Source organism: Aphelocoma coerulescens, chromosome 25 (assembly GCF_041296385.1).
Source record: "Aphelocoma coerulescens isolate FSJ_1873_10779 chromosome 25, UR_Acoe_1.0, whole genome shotgun sequence".
Classification (NCBI taxonomy): domain Eukaryota; kingdom Metazoa; phylum Chordata; class Aves; order Passeriformes; family Corvidae; genus Aphelocoma; species Aphelocoma coerulescens.
This window is the reverse complement of record NC_091038.1, coordinates 2,137,461-2,150,176: the sequence shown is the minus strand read 5'-3', so window position 1 is coordinate 2,150,176 and position 12,716 is coordinate 2,137,461. Positions and strand designations below refer to the sequence as shown.

Below are 12,716 nucleotides of genomic sequence, written 5' to 3'. Positions count from 1 at the left end.
CGTGACGCGGAGCCGGGCGCTGCTCTTCCGCACGGCCCCCGCTCAGAGCGCATCTCGCAGCTGTAATTGCTGTCTTGGTTTGAAAGACAAATGTCTGCCGAGGAAGGCAGGAACCGTCCTGGAATGGAAAGAATGCCCATCCCTAAAAATCGTTATCACTTTGAAAATTTAGGGCCTTCCAGGCAAAAATGTAGGAAAAGGAAAAACAGTTTTTTTACTGGGAAATGAATAGAGCAGAGCAGAGCGCACAACGACACAAAACCAGAAATTTCCGCTGCTGGATTTTCCCTCTTTGGTGGAATTATGGCCACGGCCAGCAGGGGGCGCTGCAGGGATCACGCGCGGCCAGCAGGGGGCGCTGCAGGGATCACTCACGGCCAGCAGGGGGCGCTGCAGGGATCACGCGCGGCCAGCAGGGGGCGCTGCAGGGATCACGCGCGGCCAGCAGGGGGCGCTGCAGGGATCACTCACGGCCAGCAGGGGGCGCTGCAGCGATCACTCACGGCCAGCAGGGGGCGCCCCGGTGCGAGCTCGAAGCCCTCAGGGGCGATGGCGGCCTCGGACGGGAGGGAGGAGGGGAAATCGCTCCTTTTGCAAACCCACGGGCACCGATCGGTCCCGGCACCACCACCGGCAGCGGGCAGAAGCGGCCAAGGCAGCAGCTTCGATCGTAGTGCCCAATGGCAGCGGAGCGGTGTCCCGGGGCCAGGCACACACCCTGCGTACCACCTGCGACCACTCTCCCCGATCCCAAAGGGAAGGAAGGCAGCACCCAGCCCCAGCCCAGTCTCGGGCCCACAATACCCAAAAACGCCCAACTTTTCACTCCCTTCTCGCCCTTCAGTCCCGGCACAGCAGCTTTGGGAATGCTGAACTCCCCGCGGATGTTGAGCAAAGCAGGTGCTCGGTGCTGAGTCTGCCAGGGCTCCTCAGGGGGCTCCACAGCACGTTTGGGATCCCTGCTCTTCCTGGGCCACTGCTGGTCCTGACACAGCAGCCGGAGGAGGAGAAGGAAGAGGAGGAGGAGGAAGAGGAGGAGGAAGGGGAGAGCAGAGCCACAGCCCCGAGGGCTCTGCAGCTGCAGCACAGGGACAGCGCGGGCCGGGAGCAGTGGCTTGGGAGGTCAAAACGGGGCTGAATTGGAGCTGCTTGGGCCAATGCCCGCGTTGTGCTCTGGGGGCTGCAGAGCCTTCATGAGGTGCTGCAGACCCTTAATGAGGTGCTGCAATTAGAGCTGGGGTTCCTAAAGTTCAGCCGTGCTCCTAAAGCATCCCTGTGCACAAACACACGGCTCCGCTGCCTCTCGCGGGCATTTTGGGATCCAGAGGCAGCACTGGACACATTTTGAGGGACAGGTGCCCTCAGCTGTGGCCAGAAGAAGCCTTTTCGGCTGCCGGGAAGGTTGCCTGGTGCTCACTGCTGGTGTTGGGGATGATTGAGCACCTCTGCCATGTGGCCGGTGCTTGGCGCTGGGCGGCCGGGAAGGCCGAGCTGGAGCAGCGGCTGAGGCGGGAGCGGCTGGAGCAGGCGGCCCACGGGAGCAGCAGCTGGCCACGCAGGTGGAGCAGGAGTGCCGGGAATTCCGCAGGGTGCTCAGGTGAGGCACAGGGGGCCGGGGAGCACTGGCTGGGAGGGGCCGGGATGGAGGGACCGGGAGCCCACAGGGGACCCCCGAGGGGGGAGGGACCGAAATGGCCAAGGGGAGACCCCGGGACGGCGGGGGAGCAGAGACCCCGGCGTGGAGCCCGCGGAAAGGAGGGACCAGAATGGTGGTCCCAGAGCACTGGGAAGGGGCCCGGCTGCCATCGAGCTGCGGGTGCCGGGACTGTCACGGGGTGTCCGAAGCGACTGTGGCAGCGCCTCCGAAGCCGCTGTCGCGATATGTGGGGACCGATTGTTGCCATGGCAACGCCTCGCACACCTCCCGGCACTCGTGGGGTGTCCCGGAACGGGCGTGGCAAGGGCGGGGCAGAGCCCTGTCTATTCCCCTGCCCTTCGCAGGTGAGGAGGGCAGGCATGGAGCAGCTCTGGAGACTCCTGGAACCCAGCCGGGGTCACCCCCCACAGCCCAGGCACGGCCGCGGGCCAGAGCCACGGCTCGGTATTTCCACACTTCTCCCTCTCGTCTGTTGGCCACAGCCAGAACCCAAACATTCTTTCCAGGAGCTTCCAAAGGGCTGCAGGTTTGAGCCAGGAAGGAGGAGGGTCCCGCTCAGGGTGCTGAGCAGATCCTTGTGGGATTTGCCTGAGTTTTGGGGCTCCCTCAGTGCCTTGGGCAGAGGGACAAAATGATCCATTGCTGCATTTCCGGGCTGCTTCCCTCGCAGCTGCCCCGCGCAGGGGAAGGAGCTGCCGCTCGCTGTTTGTCCCCTCTCGGTGACACCCGGCCAAGGGCTCGGGGACCTGCGGCGGTGCCGCCCCGTCCCCTCGGGCACCGATCCCGCAGCTGCCGAGCTCCTCGGCCCCAGCTGGAGCCCGACAGCAGCGGCAGCGCCCCGAGAGCCCCGGGACGGAGCCGGGCCGGCCGGCGGGGGCCCACCAGCCCAAGCCACGCCAGCGCTGCCCGGTGCTCCCCGGTAGCCGCCGGTGGCCAAAGCCCCGCAGCCGGCGCTCCCCGAGCGGCGCCTGAGCCCCGGAGCCGCTGCGGAGCCTCCGGCGGGCCCGGCCCTGGGGCGGGCGGGCGGCGCCGGGGGGAGGTGCGGGGAGCGTGGCGGGGAGCGGGGAGCCGGGGGAGGAAGGCCCGGCACTGCGGGAGCGGAGTCCTGGGCTCGGGCACTGCCGCAGGTCGCGGCTGCCATCGCGCTGCGAGGGCCGGGACTGTCCCGGGCTGCGGGGAGCCACGGTGCCGATGTGGCCCAAGCGGCTGGGACAGCGTGGCCGAAGCCGCCGCTGTCGCCATCCAGCCGGGGTCACCTCCAGCAGCCCCGGCACGGCCGCGGGCCAGAGGCACGGCTCGATACGTCAGGGGAGCTCCCGAGCAGGGAACGGGTCCTGAGGGTCCCCCCCGCCCCCTGGGCTTTGACTCTCGCAGCTTTAGAGCTGCTGCAAGGTGAGAATTGTGTGGGGGAAAAGGCGTGGCTGTGGTTTGCTCAGGCCTGCGAGAAGCACAAAAGCCAAGGGGAGCCCAAGCAGTGGCTCTGCGAGGGCCTTGGATGGTTTGCAGAGCAGGGCTGGCTGGAAACCGCCCCTGCAGGGGCAGCTGCGAGGGAAGCAGCCCGGAAATGCAGCAATGGATCATTTTGTCCCTCTGCCCAAGGCACTGAGGGAGCCCCAAAACTCAGGCAAATCCCACAAGGATCTGCTCAGCAACCTGAGCGGGACCCTCCTCCTTCCCGAGCTCAGCAGGCAGAGCTGAACAAACCAACCCCATTTCTCCCGCTTTAATCCAAACGCTGCCTTTTGGCTCCAAGGAAAGGGAAAAGGGTCCTGTGCCCCCCCGGCACTGGGAGGGGGAATGGGGAGGCCCTGGGGTGCTGGGAAGGGCAGAGAGGGACCCCTGGGGGGACTCGATGCCTCCCAGTGATCCCCAATTTCCCCCAGGGTCACATCACACTCTCGTAGATGGCACCGGGGTCCTGCTGTCCCTCGTAGGGTCCCGGCAGCTCCGCGTTGGTCACTTGTGGATGCCGAGGGGGGGCAGGGCCGGGGGACACCCGTGGGGGCGCTGGCAGAGACAGTGGCTGTGGGGACCTGGGAGAGGGTGACACCCGTGGGGGACGTGTCCCTGTCCCCAGCCCCGTACTCACCCCCCGCCCGCTCGCTGCCCACGCCGTGGGGCTCCAGCAGCTCCCCCTCCTCCGGGGGGGCCCTGCGGGGATAAGGGGGGGCCTGAGGGGGTGTCTGGGGAAGGGGGAAAGGGGAGTCACGGCCGGAGCCCCCCCACTCGCCTGTCCTGGGGCTTCCTGGCGGCTGCAAGGAAAAGGGGAGGGGGTGATTATGGGGAACCCTGAACCTTCCTGGGACCTCGGCAGCTCCGACCACCCAAGGGACCCCCAAATCCCCACTGGAGCCCCGACTCCCACCGCACCCCTGATTCCCCCCTGGACACTCCAAGCACCCCTGAACCCCCAGAACTTCTACCCCAACACAGTGCCCCCGAGCCCCCCGGTACCCCCGACCCACTGAGCCCCCTGAACCCCAAGCCCAACAGGGAGGGGCACCCCCAAAACTCCTCCAGGACCCCAGAATGATCCCTCAACATCCCTGCATGGCCCTCCAGGAACTCCCCAAACCGTCCAGGAGCTCCCACTGCCAGCCCAATGTTCCTCAAAGCCCACCCAGGGGTGCCCCTGGAGCCCAACCAAGACCCTCCAGAACCCTCCTAAAGCCCCCAGGACCCCCAGCCGAGGTCACTGTGGGCTCCGTTTCCCCCAGCTCAGGGGGTGCTGCCCCATCGCCCCCCACTCTGGGGGCTTCCCCTCACTCCAGCACCCCCATTGGCCCCATTGTCACCCACCCAGGCGGTGCCACCAGTGACAGCCCCCGATGACACCCAGGAGCAGGGCCAGGAACAGGAGGCTCCTGCCGATGTTCACAGCCACTGCTGGGGACAGAGGGGGACACATCAGGGTCAGCTGCCATGCCGGGGGTTCTGCACCCTCCAGTAACCCCGAGTGACCCCACCTGTGTCCCAGTGTGCCCGCGGTGTCACCGTCAGTGCCAGCTCGGGGCTGAGCGCCCGGAAGACGCGGTGCCCGTCCTGTCCCAGCTGGTTGGTGGCCACGCACTGGTAGGTGCCGGAATGTCCCACATGGACGTCCCCGAGCTCCAGGAGGGGGCCCCGGGCCACCTCGCTGCCGTTGTGCAGCCAGGTGAAGGTGACAGGGGCTGAGCCCACATGCACCGAGCAGTGCAGGGTCACGGGGTCACCTGCGCGCACCGGGTGTGCCAGGGCACCGGGGCTGATGGTGGCATTGGCCACAGGCACTGCGGGGACACAGACGGGGCTGGCACCTGGCCAGGGGCGATGGGAATGTCGTGGGTGTGGTCAGCCCATTCCTGAGGGTCCTGCTCACCCAGGACGGTGACATTCAGGGGGACACTCTCGGCCACGCTGTCCCCGTTGCTGGCCCGGCACTGGTAGTGGCCGCTGTCATTGTCCCCAACATTCCGCAGCTCCAGGCGGGGACCGGTGCCCAGCGGTGCCCACGAGTCCCCCCGGTGCCAGGAGAAGGACAGGGGACCTGTCCCCGTGGCCACCGCGCAGCTCAGCACCAGGTGGTCCCCCAGTGCCACCTGTCCCCCGGGGGGCTGCGCCGACACGGACACCCCCGAGAGCGGGACCCCTGCGGGAAGGGGACACCAGCGGACAGTGATGGACCCAGGGAGGGTTGGGGAGGGGCATTGGGACCCCTGTGAGGAAGAGGGGTCACGGAGCCTGGGAGTGGCTTGGAAATGGTGGGAAGGGACCCCAAGGAAGGATGGGGGGTTTAGGGAGGGCACACCTTGAGATGGATGGGGGAGACTGCAGGGAGGGGTGGGGACCCAGAATGGGATGGTTTGACCTGGGGACCAGGAGGGAGCTCACAGAGGGCAGGAGGGGGGAGCCGGTGACAGATGGTGGGACCTGGGGAAGGAAGTGGGAAGGGATGGGAGGACACTGGGCAGGTGTCAGGAAGAGCTGGGTGTCCCCAGGCAGGACTGGGGGACCCGTGGCGGCTGTCGGGGCTCCCCGCGCCCATCCCCGCACTCACTGCGCACCGTGACGCGGAGCCGGGCGCTGCTCTTCCGCACGGCCCCCCGCTCGGAGCGCACCTCGCAGCTGTAATTCCCCGAGTGGGAGACCCCCACGGTGGGCAGCAGGAGCTGCGGGGACCCCTGCGGGCCCCCCACCAACCGCCCGTCCCGGTAGAAGAGGTGCAGGAGGGGGGCTCGGGGCCGCAGGGGGCTGGGGGTGCTGAGGCAGCTGAGATTCAGGGGGGACCCCTCGGTGGGCTCAGGGAGACCCTCCAGCACCGGCACCGGGAACAGCTCTGGGAAGAAGATGGGAGGGGCGATGGTGACCCCGAGTCCCTGGGAAGTGGTTTGGGGCTGTCGGGTCATTGGAGTTCCCACTGTGGGGTGCTCACCGTGCACTGTCACTGTCACGGGCACTGACTGTGACAGCCTGAAGCCCTCCAAGCCCTCACAGCGGTAGCGGCCGCTGTGGTGCAGCTGCAGGGGGGACAGGGACAGCTCTGTCCCCTTGTGTGTCCTCCCCAGATCCTTCTCATCCTGGTAAAATTGCACCCTGCTGACCGACGTATCCTTCCTGTTCCGGCAGCGCAGTGTCACCGTGTCCCCCTCCAGCAGCGCCCGCGCTGGCACCTGCAGCACCAACCGCTCTGTGGGACAGGGGGGTCCCATCGCACTGAGGGGCTCGAGAAAGGTCCGAGGTGGGTCCCCACATCACCAGGGACCTCTGGGGGGAGTCTCCATTGCACGGGAGGATCCCAGGGACACCAAGGGTAACCCCATGGCACTGTTGTCACCATGAAGGTCCCATTACTCTGGGATGCACTGGGATGTCCCTGTAGGCAGGGGACAGGCTTTCGCCACATGAGGGTGAGGCCACCCACGGAATGGAGCCCACCCAGACCCACTGGGGACCACCCTGATCATTTATGATGCTCGCTCACCATTCAAGATGCTCACAGGGGAGCTCAGCCCGGTGCCGGGTCTGTCACACTGGTAGGTGCCACTCCCGGTGACACGGAATCGGTCGGGTCCCTGCAGCCACCAACGATGCCCGTCCTTGTACCAGGTGGTGGCACCGGCGGTGCCCGAGCCCTGGCAGGTCAGTGTCACCTGGTCCCACAGCACCGGCGGTGTCCAGGGGGGCTGCACGAGGAGCTGGGTGGTCTGGGCGCCTGCGGGTGACAGGGGACACCAGCCTGCCAGGGCCAGCGCGGGATGGGGACAGCGGGGCGGGGACGTGGCATCCCCCCGAGGACTCACCAGCGAGGCCGAGGGTCTGGGCTGGAAGGGAGAAGGGACAGGGCTGGGTGGGGGTGGCACCGCAGGGACAGCGGCACCCGGGGCACGGAGTGTGGGGCTGTCCCCAAACTGTCCCCATGGGGTCACTGGTATAGCACGGAGGTCTTGAGGACAGGGACACCTCTGTCACCCTGGGCTGAGGCAGGACATGGGGACACTGTGGTCACCCCATGCTTCTACAAGTCGCCTCCACCCACCCCACAGCACCTGTCCCTACGGCCACATCCCTGTAGGTACAAAAATGCTGTTAGCAAGGATTTCCTTGCTATTTTCTAAGTCCGTGAGAGACTTTTCTCTCTCACAGAAGAGGTGGCAGGGAATGTAAACAACCAAGCCACCTGCAACCTTGAAAAGTCTTGTTTATGGTAAAGTAGGAAAATATTTTGACAATGGATGTTCTAGGATTTTAGCCAATCACCCCCAAGGGGTGGCTCATCCTTTGTCCAATTAGACTATGAAGAAAAATGTCAATAAAAGAGTTTGTAAAATAATTAAATAGATCTTTCTTGCAGCACAATTCGTGCCTGCTGGATCTTCTCCTCGCCCCTATGGCTGCGGGACACGGTGATATACCATAGGAACCAGGCCTGCAGTAATACATCCCCATGACCCTCTGCCCATGATCCCATCCCAATGGCACCTGGCCCCGTTGCCCATCCTGATGGTGCTTGGCCCTTGTCCCTGTCCCTGCATCCCTGTCCCCCTGGCCCTGTCCCCACAGCTGCCCCAGCCCCAAGGTTCCTTTTGCTACATCCCACTCCCTCCATTCCTGTCCCTCTGATCCTGTACCCCCCATTCCTGTCCCCACAGCCACCCCACGACTCTCGTCACATTTAAGGGCTCCATGCCCCTACTCGGGCTTTGCTGCCCTTGGGGACCTCAGGGCACCCCGCAGCCCCCCTGTGCCCCCTCCCCACCGCTCTCTGCCTCACCAGGGCCCATCCCCGGGGCCTCAGGCCCGTGCCCAGGGCACTCACCCCAAAGGAGCAGAGCCACCTTCCCGGCCATCCCGGTGTCCCCAGCCACCCAGCCTGGCTGCCACACGCTGCCGGGGCGAACTGTCCCCTGTGTGGCGGGCAGGAAGCGAGGTCACGTCTCGTCCCCACGTGTTGGTGGCCCTTGGTGGGGGCAGGGTGGGGGCAGGGTGGAGACACGGCAGGGGACAGGCTGGGGACAGGGTGGGACATGGTGTTCCCAGGAGTGGGGCGCTCAGGGGATGAGGGGATCTCAGGATGGGTGTCCCAGGGGAATGGGGAGAGAGGGGAAGTGACAGGGAGTGGCTGTCTGGGGAATGGGGGTCCCCATGCGTAGGGGGGTCCCCAGGATGGCGGTCCTGAGGGAATGGGGAGCAAAGGGGTTGGGGGGAAGGGGATGGAGATGCTGGGACACAGGAGACCCAGGATGGGGCTCCGGGAAAAGGGGGACACAGGGAATGTGGCTGCCACAGTCGGGTTCCCAGGGGAATGGGGGTCCCAGAGATGGGCAGTGCCTGGGGGGCTCGTGGGTCGCAGCTCCTTCACCGGGTGCCTCAGATTTTAGGGTGACTCAGGGCCCAGCACGGCCCCCCCAGGGCGCTCATTACCTGGGGCGGCATCACAGGGGGGTCCTGGGTAGCTCCGTATCTGTGTCCCCCACACCCTTTGGCTTTTTCCTCTTTATTTCTGTTTTGTCCTTCATTTCCTCACCTTTGTGCCCCGCTGCCTCACCCCTCAGTGTGCGGCTCAGTGATCCTGGGGAGCTCCTGAGCAGGGAACGGGTTGGGGGCCCCTGTGCAGGGGGAATAGGGGGTGTGGGGGTGCAGAGAGGGGTGGGGGGGCAGTGGGGAATGGGGGTGTCCGGCTGTGCCCCCCAACACTTTCACTTTCTCTCTCTGGCAGCAGAAGGAAGAGGCCGTTTGTGCTGAGAGTCAGACGGGGAGCGGGTTCTGACCTGGGGGGGCACATCCAGAGGGGTCCTGTCCTTGGGGTGACACGTCCTGGGGGGATCCTGTCCCTGGGCTGCCCCATCCCGACCAGGGAGGTCCTGTCCTGGGGGATGGCGGTGCTGGGGGGGTCTCTGGACACATTCCTGGGGGGAAGGGGGGGTCCCTCTCCCAGTGGTGGCACATCCTGGGGACCCCTGTTCTGGAAGGGCCCTGCCGGCTCCCACTGTCCCTGCTTGGGCTCTGTGACCTCTGCAGGGCACAAATTTGGGGGTGCCCTGTTCCTTCCATATTCCTTCCCCTTGATGGTCCCCTCCAGTCTGGGAGCCCCAAATCCCCCCTTGGGATCCCCCAGGGTGCAGCCCCTATTCCCCATCCTGCAGCCCCCTATCACCCTTCTGTGGGTGAGAAGCCCCACGGGGTGCCAGTGGGGGTGACAGGGGGTGGGTGTCAGTCGGGGAGGGCACAGACCCCGCCACAACCTCCCACAGCCACCCCAAGCCCCCAGCCCTGGCAGGGTCTCAGCGCTGGGAACCAGGAAATGGATGAGACCCTGCAGATGAAACGCTCGTGACACTCCTGGCTGTGCCCCGCTCTGGCCACAATACCTGAGGACCAACCTGCCCCCTCTGCCTCAACACCCGCATGGAAAAATGGAGCTTTTATCCTTCTGGAAATGGCTGATTTGGCCAAAAATTGATCCCACACCACCGAGACACCGCAAATGTGGGGGGGCTGAAGCTGTGGTGGGGCTGCCCCCCCTTTCCTGCTCCCACAGCCCCCCGTGTGGTTTCCATCCCGGGGGGTTGGGACACTTTGGGTTTGTTGGTTTGGGGAGAAAACCTATTCCAGACTTCTCCATTCTCACTCATCCCCTGCAGGATCTGAGGCGGCAAGAGCAGCTTGGGAATGGAGCCCCAGGCAGGAAGCAGCTCCCAAACTCCTCCGTGCAGCCAGTGGCCATCCAAGTGTGGGGCCAGGCCACGCCACAGCCCCACTGCGCAGGGATGGGCATTGGCCAGCCCTGCTCTGGCCAGCCCCAGGGGCAGCCAGCTCCACAATTTTGAATTCCACCACCTCTCCATCTCCCAAGCTTGTGACGTATTTTTCAGAGTTCTTCTTTTCAATAGCAGTTCTATGAAGAAATATGTCTTCTTGGTTGACACATCTTCCATAAAAGCATAATTTGGTTTAACATGATACCATTTTACTATTCCTAAAACCTTAGCTACGGTGATATTTTCCTTTTTCCGAGTGGCTGCTGTTTTCTGTCTCGCTGCGTTCCTGGTTTCACTTTGGTTTTCGCTCGCTCCTGCATTGGAGCCGTCGGGGCTGCTCGTGCCTGTGTGCTCTACCCAGGGGTCGCAGTCGGGGCCGTGCGGGCCGGGCGGTGCTGCACCGCTCAGCTCCCCGCGTGCTGCCGCCTCTGCTCTCAGCTGCGTTGCTGCAGCCTGGCGCCGTGCCCAAGTCTTGGCCGGGACCCCGCGCAACAACCCCCCCACACCCAGCTCCAGCACCTGTTTCGGCAAGGTGCAGCTCTGCCGCCAGCCGCCTCAGCCCCAGGACATGAGGGTCCCCCTGCCCCCTCAGCTTTGACTCTCGCAGCTTTAGAGCTGCTGCAAGGTGAGAATTGTGTGGGGGAAAGGGCGTGGCTGTGGTTTGCTGAGCCCTGCGAGAAGCACAAAAGCCAAGGGGAGCCCAAGCAGTGGCTCTGCGAGGGCCTTGGATGGTTTGCAGAGCAGGGCTGGCTGGAAACCGCCCCTGCAGGGGCAGCTGCGAGGGAAGCAGCCCGGAAATGCAGCAATGGATCATTTTGTCCCTCTGCCCAAGGCACTGAGGGAGCCCCAAAACTCAGGCAAATCCCACAAGGATCTGCTCAGCACCCTGAACGGGACCCTCCTCCTTCCCGAGCTCAGACCTGCAGCCCTTTGGAAGCTCCTGGAAAGAATGTTTGGGTTCTGGCTGTGGCCGCCAGACGAGAGGGAGAAGTGTGGAAATATCGAGCCGTGGCTCCACACGTGGATCTGGGGAACGGGGGGTGGGAACAGGAGCAGGGAGTGCCCAGGCAGGGGAATTCAGAGTTGGATGGAGTGGATTTCCCAGGGAATCAGACCCTGAGGGACACACGGGCATTTCCACAGATTCCTGTGCAGTGCTCCCAGGATGGACAGAGTTGTTCCCTTTTGGCAGCAGAACCCATGGGAAGTAAATCAAGTCTGAGGGTGGAAATGAGAAAAATGGGAAGAATTCCTAAATATGGCCCCAGAAAAGCCATCCTTGTGGGCTGGGTTGCTGCCCAGCAGACAGGGAACAATCCCACGCACCTGTTGGACACTCAGGGAGATTTCCCGCTCCGTGTTATCCACAGGCAAACACGGCTGTGGGATGCACCAATGGGCTCCTAAAAGAAACCAAAAAGTCTCATTTCTTTGTGATTTGTTTGGGTTTTTATTGTGAGAGACTTGTTGGGAGACCGATTAAAAGGATTCTATAAACGAGAGGATTTTGTAAGAGTGTCAGTTTGCTTTTGGCTGAGTTGATTTTTCTTTACTGGGAAAAAGTTGGTGTGGTGTCGCGGGTTGGGTTTGTGACCAGGCAGAAACACCAATTTATTGTAGTGGTTTGGGCTAACATACTCATAACTGTTTATCTTCTGTGAGATAAGAATTCGGAGAAATGCAAAGCAGGCACCAACTTGAATGAATATAAAAAGTTTATTAACAGACCTAAAAGAAGAAAAGAAAAAAAAATCATACCACCTTCAGAACTCTCCTCCTCCTCCCACCTTCCTCCCTTCTCCCACTGACAATGTAAAGACAACCCTTAAGATGTTCAGTCTGTTTACCACTTCCATAATAACCGTGTTCAGTCCATTTAGAAAGAGAAGTCTCTCCTTGCTCGTGCTATGACAACAGTATCACAACAAGACAGCCACCCACTTCCAAATATTGTTCAGTCCATTTAGGACGAGGAGTCTCTCTGCTTGCGATGTGAGTCCCTTCCCCCGACTTGCAGCTTTTCCCGCAACTGCTTTTGAGGGTCCACTCTTGAAGTTTTTTGGGGTACAATTTTAAGGTTGAGCCGTTCAGAAACAAAAAAAACCAGAGGCCCTTCTCCTTCCCTGGGAGCAAAGGGTCTTTCTTATCTTCAAGACTATCTCTGGGAGCATCTCTAGGAATTGAGGTTTTTCTCCTTTCCTCTTTGGAGCAAAAGTCCTCATCTGGTTCATCTGGTTCATCTCTCTCTGTCCAAACTTCTCATGAAATTACAGCTGCGGCAGCATCTGCCTATTGCTTACGAGTTGAACACTCCACCCCCCATATCTTCATGAAATTACAACAGGATACTCTGATATATCATAGCTTCACAACAGACTTTCAGCTTTAAGCATCTCCTCTCTCTCTTCCCTCAGGTTTTCAGCTCTTCACAGCATTAAAAGGGTTAATCTCACCTCGGCCTTGCAGCTGGAATTTTGCTTATCGCTGTTGGTCACCTGATCTCTGCCGGACAGAGGTGCCGCTTTGCTGAATCTCGGCCGCAGTGGAGGGGGGGGGTTCCGAGCCGCTCCGGCTGCCCACGGCAAGGCAGTGGGGGGGGGGTTCCAGGGCTGGAACAGGCCCATGGCTCCAGGCTGGCTGTGGCCTGGCCCGGCCTGGCCCAAGAAGGGCCTGGCTGGGCCTGCTGGCCCCCGCACGGGGCCTGCAGCCACCTGTCCCAGCGCCAGAAACGAGAGAGAGCTGGGGTGGGAGTTTGTCTATTCTTAAGTGTGGATCACACAGGCGGTCCCAACTTTAAGTGGCTTAAAGAATTGTCCATATTC

At 62.7% G+C, this 12,716-nt stretch overlaps 1 protein-coding gene across 1 annotated transcript; it reads right to left on the bottom strand.

Annotated features, from left to right (window-relative positions):
• Window positions 1–3,816: 3,816 nt before the first annotated feature.
• On the bottom strand, window positions 3,817–8,014 carry LOC138098525 (Fc receptor-like protein 3). Its single transcript, XM_068995098.1, has 9 exons — window positions 7,953–8,014; window positions 6,937–6,957; window positions 6,618–6,848; window positions 6,069–6,323; window positions 5,694–5,972; window positions 5,016–5,285; window positions 4,624–4,926; window positions 4,457–4,543; window positions 3,817–3,909 (listed from the first exon to the last, which is right to left on the bottom strand). Exons 1-9 carry the CDS (start codon window positions 7,981–7,983, stop codon window positions 3,863–3,865), a joined length of 1,524 nt encoding a protein of 507 aa, XP_068851199.1. The 5' UTR covers window positions 7,984–8,014; the 3' UTR covers window positions 3,817–3,862.
• Window positions 8,015–12,716: the final 4,702 nt, after the last annotated feature.

What these genes read in the sequence shown, in the direction of transcription:
- LOC138098525 (XM_068995098.1), bottom strand. Translation starts at nt 7,983, where the DNA reads ATGGCCGGGAAGGTGGCTCTGCTCCTTTGGG. An exon ending in GCTCCGCGTCACGGTGCGCA is followed by an intron (nt 5,286 to 5,693) that starts GTGAGTGCGGGG and finishes CCCTTCCCGCAG; the next exon opens with GGGTCCCGCTCTCGGGGGTG. An exon ending in GCGGGCACACTGGGACACAG is followed by an intron (nt 4,544 to 4,623) that starts GTGGGGTCACTC and finishes CTCTGTCCCCAG; the next exon opens with CAGTGGCTGTGAACATCGGC.